The sequence below is a fragment of the Grammomys surdaster genome, unplaced genomic scaffold (assembly GCF_004785775.1).
Source record: "Grammomys surdaster isolate TR1022 unplaced genomic scaffold, NIH_TR_1.0 125704, whole genome shotgun sequence".
Classification (NCBI taxonomy): Eukaryota; Metazoa; Chordata; class Mammalia; order Rodentia; family Muridae; genus Grammomys; species Grammomys surdaster.
Genome location: NW_021620539.1, coordinates 1,201,717 through 1,209,938, shown reverse-complemented (window position 1 = coordinate 1,209,938; position 8,222 = coordinate 1,201,717). Strand labels below are relative to the sequence as shown.

At 42.9% G+C, this 8,222-nt stretch overlaps 1 protein-coding gene across 1 annotated transcript in view; it reads right to left on the bottom strand.

The window, feature by feature from the left end:
* Positions 1-8,222, bottom strand: part of Timmdc1 (translocase of inner mitochondrial membrane domain containing 1) — a 28,878-nt gene that overhangs the window by 15,990 nt on the left and 4,666 nt on the right. The window contains exons 3-4 of the mRNA XM_028788179.1: positions 4,793-4,881; positions 3,287-3,354 (exon numbers count right to left, since the gene is read on the bottom strand). Coding sequence (XP_028644012.1) covers positions 3,287-3,354; positions 4,793-4,881 — 157 coding nt within the window. The remainder of the gene's footprint in view (positions 1-3,286; positions 3,355-4,792; positions 4,882-8,222) is intronic.

Sequence of the window (8,222 nt, the reverse complement as noted above, 5' to 3'; positions counted from 1 at the left end):
CTTTGTCTCCATATTTGCTCCCTTGAGTATTTTGTTGCTCCTTCTAAGAAGGACCGAATCACCCCCACTTGGTCTTCCTTCTTTATGGGCTTCATGTGGCCTGTGAGTTGCATCTTGGGCATTTCAAGGTCAGTCTTTATTTCTGATTCTTTAAATTCTGTCCAACAGGTCTGCAAGCAACCCCAAGTATTCTATATATTCCATAATTTTATTCATGTTTTGATTTTTTGATGGCAAGATTTCCTTAATTCTTTAGGGAAATTTTTTGCTATGTGCATAGAATCACATTTTAGACAGGTGTTTCATATTTTGCCAAGTTCTCTATTTAAAACAACTATAATTTTCATTTCATTGCTTTTCATTTAAAAATTAAAGATGAAAAGGCCAGTTTAAAAGCCAGTTGTAGTGTGTAAGGACACACAGAATGGTTCAGGGTTTGAACCATTCTCTTTCAGGGTTTGCAGTGACTTCTTGTGTGCTAAGCTGTCCCTGACAGGACCAAAGAGGACTTCCTCACTGAGGGGCAGACACCTGGAAATATGCTGATGGCACAGCACTGCGTCACAAAGAGAAAGAAATATGGAGCTTTTTAAGTAATAAAAACCAAGGCTCGGTCAGAAATCCTCAAAGGCTTGAGTCTCAGCTCTGCAGTGTGAGCCTCTGCGGTTTCTTTTAGATGTGCAGATTAGCACGTTCACTCTGGAGTTCCTTACTGTTCCTTTCCCTGCTCCTTTCCCCTGCCTTTCCATCTGGTACAATCACCACCTGTGAGTATAATCAATTCTTCCTTCACTCTTAAAATTCTGTCTTTCACAGGAAATAATCTATACTGATCTTGCCTCAAGTTCATTCAACTGTCTTCCTCAAAAGAATTTATAGCTGGGCCTGGTGGTACACACCTTTAATCCCAGCACTTGGGAGGCAGAGGCAGGTGGATCTCTGACTTCAGGGCAGTCTAGTCTATAGAGTGAGTTCCAGGACAGCCAGGACTACACAGAGAGACCATTTCTTAAAGAATAGAAAAACAATCAAAATGTTTTCCACACATCCTGGTCTTACTCTACAGCCCACGCTGCATTCAAGCTTGAGGCGTCCTGCTGGCCCTGCCTTCCAGTTGTTGAGATTACAGCTGTGAGACATCATGCCCGGCCCATTTCTTTCCTCTGCTTCCTTAAATCTGTGGTTGAGTTCTTCTCCAGTAAATTTTTAATATTTTTGTGAGTGTAAAAATGCAATTTGCGTGTTTGTGTATGTATGAACGTTCGTGTGTATGTGTGCATATGTACCATAGCATGTATGTAAAGTTCAAAGGACAACTTCAGGTATGGCTCCTCACTCTCCAGACAAGGGTCTCTTTGTTGTTTTTCTACCACTTACAGCAGGCTGGCTGGGCCCTAACTGTCTAAGGATTCCGCTGTCTCTGTATCCCATCTCCCAATGGAAATGTTGGAATTACAGATACCTATGCTGTGTATCCAGCTCCCACATGGGCTCTGAGGATTTGAACTCAGGCCCTTCCATCTGCATGGCAAGTGCTTTTGCACACTGAGTCCTATCCCTTGCCCTGCAGTGAACTGTTATCTAATTCCCACCGCTGCATTACCAACACTAGCTACTTTGACTACTTTCCAGTTTCCTATCTTTATCTATCTGCACGTGATAACTTATTCCCGTTTCACTTTGACACTATTTGATCCTTTGTCAGCTCTGTTCAAGAGAGAGTTTCCTTCAGTGGCAACTTCCAACACCCACCCCACACCCTATTTTCCCAAGTCTTGCTGTTAATATTGTTGAAAATGAAGTTTTTTTGAGACAAAGGCTCATGTGGGCCAGGGTAGCCTCAAACTCTACGGAGACAAGAATGAGCATGAGTTTGTGATCTTCTGCTTCCATCTCCCCAAGTGCTGGATTATGGGCGTGTGCTACAAGTTCCAGCTTGAAAACAGACAGCTTTGGAGTTGAACCATGTCCCTCACACGACTGTGCTTCTGCATTTTGGTAGTGATTTGCCTAGAGCAAATCTGTATACTTTCCTGAAGAGCACAGATACTGATGTCTGTTCTGAGTTTTTATTATTTTTATGTCTGCTTCCTGGGAAGAGTCAGTCACAGTTCCTTGTAGTTGTGACTAAAGCTTCTTCCTTTGGCCAACAACTTTGTCTGTGGCTTAGAAAATGCATTGAAGCTTCAGTTTACACTATTTTTTTCTGGCTTTTATTTTCTGTACCCACAAGACATTATAAGCAACACAAGAAAAGCAGCTTGTAAGGGCCACACTAGTCTTTCCTGAGCACACATGGGTCCCTATCATTGATCTCTCTGGTTTCGTTTCATTTTTAAAGGTATAAAGTTTTTAGATGCTGCCTGGATTAGCCTTGAACTTGGGGCACCAAAATTGTAAGCTAACTGTGATAGAAGTCCCTGACTGCAACTGTTTTATTTTATTTTTTAATTTATTTATTTTTATGTATTTGAGTACATTGTAGCTGTCTTTAGATACAGTAGAAGAGGGCATCAGATCCTATTACAGATGGTTGTGAGCCACCATGTGGTTGCTGGGAACTGAACTCAAGACCTCAGGAAGAGTAGTCAGTGCTTTTAACCACTGAGCCATCTCTCCAGTCTAACTGTAACTGTTCTAAACAACTTCCTGGATAGGGCATTTCCTGTGCTTTGCTCTGGAGAGCTCCACGTGCCGGGATGAAAGGCATCTGTCAGCACCCTTGGCTCCTAGGCTCCATTTTAAATGGTGTATCAATGCTAGAGAAAAAGAGCTTTAAATAAACCCAAATTCTTACCATGAGAAAATCTGACCCTTCCTACTTCACAGCCCAGTCTCTCCTCAAGCTATTTCCCTTTGTTGTGCTTGAAACATCACCCTGCTTCCACAGAACATCTCTGGAGATTCCCGAGACAGCCCTGTTTAGCCCACTGTCCTCCGCAGTCTGCTCCTTCCCAGTCTGCAGGTGTCAGCTTAAATGATCTGAATGGTCTCCTCTAGCAGGCCTGTCCACACCACATCCATGTCAAACCTACTTGTTACTTTCTGTCACAGGATCTGTTTTTGCCCATCCTCATGGGCAACATTTAGTGAAAGCAAAGATCTTGTCTGTTTTAATAACCACCAAGGGTCAAATATGAGGGTGTTCATAAGTATATTTTGTATGAATGTTGAATAAGATCTAGTGTGAAGCCAATAAAAAAAATCTGCAATTCTGATTCATAAATCCTATATATCCTAAACTATACTTGAAATTAAAATGTGAACAAGAATAACACCGCCTTACCTCCTGCAATGGCATAATGGCTCAAGGCATCTTTATTTCGATAGATAGTTAGTCCAGTGTTCACTGTGCTAGGAAGAGGGGAGGAAAAAAAACATTTCACTCAAAGAACACACCACTAATTTCCTGACTGCTACCTTCACTGAAATGAGTTTCAAAACATCCTCTTAAAAGTAAGAAGGTAAGTAAGACAGTAGCTCAGCTCATAGAGTGCTTGCTTATCGTGCCAAGTCTGGGTTTAATCCCCACCACACCAGACTAGGCATGGTAGCTCACGCCTCCAACCCAGGCATGTGATGTGATGTGGAGGCAAGAGGACCGGAAGTTCAAATTCACCCTCAGCTACATGTCAAGCTCAAAGCCAGACTGGGCTACATGAGACTCTGCCTTTAATAAAACAAAATGGGGCTGGAGAGCTGGCTCAGTGGTTAAGTGCACTGGCTGATCTTCCAAGGGACTAAGGTTCAATTCCCAGCACCGACATGGCAGTTCACAATTGTCTATAACTCCACTTCCAGGGAATCTGACACCCTTACACATAGGATACAGTAGGCAGAATATCGATACGCATACAGTAAAAACAAAATTACAAAAAAAGTTTGCTTAAAAAAAAAAAAAACAACCAGAAACAACAACAGTCCTATTATTTCACTCTCTCACCCATGCCTAGCCCCTTCAGCATGTACTAGACTAATATGTCTAGGAGCTTTTTTGACCCTTAGTTGTAGAGCTCTGCCTGTATAATATTTTGTATATTATTATGTACATGTTATTATGTACATTATTATATATTATATAAATACAAGTTATTAAGAAAAAGGCATTATGGGGCCAGTGACATGACTCTATGGATAAAGGCACCTGCTGTAAAGTCCAACCTAAGTTCAATCCCCAGGAATGGCACGGTGGAAGGAGAGGACTGTAAGTTGTTCTTGGACTCTCACATGAACAGTATGGTGCAGGTGTGTGCAAAGGCAGGCGCACGCACGCACGCACGCACGCACGCACGCACACATATACACACACACAGACATGAAAAAGTATTTTGAATATTCTTATGTGAGTGTTCAGTTTTTTTTTAATTATTTTTTTTAAGATGTATGTATGTATGTATGTATGTATGTATGTATGTACATGAGTACACTGTAGCTGTCTTCAGACACACCAGAAGAGGGCATCAGATTCCATTACAGATGGTTGTGAGCCACCATGTAGTTGCTGGGAATTGAACTCGGGACCTTTGGATGAGCAATCAGTGCTCTTAACCACTGAGCCACTTCTCCAGCCTGTGTGTTCAGTTTATTAAGACCTTTTGCTCAAAGGATGCACTCCTTTGATGCACATGTGCATGGTAGCACTCATCTGTAATTCCAGGACATGGAAGGGTAAGGCAGTTTGAGGTCAGCGTAGACTACACTGAGTTCTAGGTCAGCCTGAGATACAGCAAGACGACATCACCGCCACCCGCCACCTAAAGATAAAGACTGACTTGTTCAACTGACAGCTTACTTGAATATGGTCACGAAGACTGCAGTTCTCCAACTCCAGCGCCAGCCATACCGTATGAAGCTCCTCATGGCAGCACGGTGTGCACTTTGCTGAAAACAATTTGTTAAAATGCGGTGAGGTTTCAAGATACCTTGACAGTTTCCTTATTCTAAAACTTCAATAGTGAAATGTCAGCAACAAATTACTCAGTTACACTGTGGTGGCTTGAATAGGTATGGCTCCCACAGACCCGTGTGTGTGTGTGTGTGTGTATGCCCGGCCATAGGGAATGGCACTATTAGGAGGTGTGGCTTTGTTGGGGTAGGTATGGCCTTTATGTCATTGTGGAGTAGGACTCTGAGGTCTTAATATGCTCAAGCTACACCTAGTGTGGGACACAGTACAGTCTCCTGGCTGCAGGTCAAGATGTGAAGCACAAGAAGTGTGACAACTCACTCAAGAGCATAAGCATCTCTTATACCACTGACTGCTTTGCTTACTCTACTCCATCCAAGGTCATCCATGACAACTTGAGCATCATTGAAGAACTTACTACCAGTTTATTCCTTACTGCCTCCCAGAAGACCATGACCCCCGCCCCTTTGGGAAACTGTAGCATAATGGCTAAGGGGATGGTTCTGCATCTGCTGGTGCTACCACAGTTATGGGCACATTATGTCGGAGCTAACAGGAAGTTTATCAACATGGCCTTTCAGGTCCTTACCCTCAGTAAGTCCATCCAGAATCTAACCTGCTGCAAGAAAGCTGCCAAGTAAAATGGTATCAAGAAGATAGTTAAAAAAAAAAAAAAAAAAAAAAAAAAAAAGTCACCCTAAATGCACATACCAGGTGATCTTCCATATCTTTAACAGTGATACCCACTCTTCTACTATTGATGCTGAGGCCAGTGCCCTTACTACCATTCTGTCAAGCTCATTTTCTGATATGACAACCAATTTGGCTAGCCAGCAGAGTGGTGAATCTCATGGCCCACCTGCCCTTTAAGAAGTAGGAAGCTGTGGACCACCCACCCCAGCAAGAACACAAGAAGGCCCTCTGTTGCTGGGTCCCAACTCAGCCCCCAGTGCACTGCGCATCTCCTCTCAGTTTCCATTCATTCCAGGGGGTTAGGGAGGCCTACTCTCAAGTACCACCAATAAAGTTCACTGTTGGGGCTCAGCAATTATGAACACTTGCCGCTCTTCTAGAGAACTTCACAACATCACACAGTGGCTCAAAACAACCTGTAACTCCAGTTCCATGAAATCCAACACCCTCTTCTGACTCTTGCAGACAGCAGGCATGTCCTTGGTACATATATACATGCAGGCAAAACATTCATACATATTAAAAAAAAAAAATTCGGCACACGCTTTTAATCCCAGCACTTGGGAGGCAGAGGCAGGCGGATCTCTGAGTTCGAGAGTTCGAGGCTAGCCTGGTCTACAGAGTGAGTTCCAGGATAGCCAGGGCTACACAGAGAAACCTGTCTCGAAAAACCAAACCAAATAAATAAATAAATAAATAAATAAATAAATAAAAGAAAAACAAAAACACACCAGGCAGTGGTGGCGCACACTTGATCCTGGCACTTGAGAGGCAGAGGCAGGTGAATTTCTGAGTTCAAGGCCAGCCTGGTCTACAGAGTGAGTTCCAAGACAGCCAGAGCTACACAGGGAAACCCTGTCTCGAAAAACCAAAAAAAAAAAAACCAACAAACAGTGCCAGTTTCAACTAAGCAGTCTGTCAATAAAGTAGTAACTACAATGACAGTTATAAAACCAGCAATAGCAATGCCTGTTACACTCAAGAGAATCTGGCAAAAAAGAAACACCAAATGCTGAAGAAATGCTTACTTAAAGGCAAGGATTAAAGTAATATAGATTGGGGATGGGGGGGAGGGAGAAAATGACGATTTACTGAGAGCCCTTTATGCACAAATAAGCTAATGGCTTAGCCAGTAAATAAGCTAGCCACTAAAGCCTGACCATACATGTTTGATCCCTGGATCCCACACAGAAAAATGGATGCAGTGGCTGGAAAATGAATGGCAGCACTCCTACAGCGACATGGATGCAAACAGGAGAATCACCTAGAAACTGAGGTCCAGTTAGCCTAGGGTACTCTGGGATAAACAAGCGGTGACTTCCAACACTGTCCTCTGAATTCCTCAAACTTATGCACATGTACACACACGCACAGACATACACACACACAAACTAATAATAAAAATATGAAAAGTTAATCTATTCCCTCATTTACATTTAACAACATTCTCTTCAGGAAAGTGCTTTAGTTCTTACCAGAGCTTCAGCAGGAAATTTACCACCACTGTCATTAGTGTGGTAAGGAATGACTTCGTAACTGAAGGGTATGCTGTCTGTCTCCACAGCACATTCTCATCTGTGAGCCCATCAAACCGCAGGTCTGGTACATCATGAGATACAGCTTGTATTTGTAAGGATTGTGAGAAAACTCATGTGAAGATCCTAACTCCTATGTGATCTTGGGCAAGTCAAAATTTCTAGTAAAGTGATAGGGGAGCTAGAGAGGCTCAGCAGCAAAGAGCACGTGCTACTCTCGAAGAGGACCTGAGTTTGGTCCCTAGCATCCTTGTAGGGAAGCTCACAACTCCCTGTAACTTTAGCTCCAGGGGATTTGATGGCCTCTGTAGGCACCTATACATACATAGTATAAACACAGACACACAAATTAAAAAATAAAGTATTAAAAATAGTTATGCCTGGACTCATAGCTTCTAATACATAGATAGCAACACTGACAGGTGTCTGAAAGCACATACAGAGCACGACACACACATACGACACAGTGTGCCCTCAGTCTAAAAGCAGTAATACCCTGGAAATGTAGAACACACTGAGGACCCAGGTCTTAGTTTCAAAATACTATTCATCCCTAAAAGAAATCTTGGTTCCACCTTTAAACAAAGCACTGGGGAGGCAAAGGCAGGAAGATCTCTGTGAGTTTGAGTCCAGCGTGGTCACAAGTTCCACAACAGCCAGGACTACAGAAAGAGATCTTGTCTAAAACAAAAATAGAAAAAGAAGCCGAGCAGTGGTGGCGCACGCCTTTGATCCCAGCACTTGGGAGGCAGAGGCAGGCAAATTTCTGAGTTCTAGGTCAGCCTGGTCTACAGAGTGAGTTCCAGGACACCCAGGGCTACACAGAGAAACCCTGTCTCCAAAAACAAAAACAAAAACAAAAACAAAACAAAACAAAACAAAACAAAAAACAAAAAAAAACTTGGAAGATTTTACCTTAACCCAGGAACTAAAGTTCATACCAAGCGAACAAACAGATGCGCCTCTGAAGTGAGGTGCTGAGATAGCAACCCTAGGAACTCCTGCCAAAAACACGTCTACATCTTTTTCTACTTCCCACCCGTGTGTGTGTGTGTGTGTGTGTGTGTGTGTGTGTGTGTGTGTGTGTG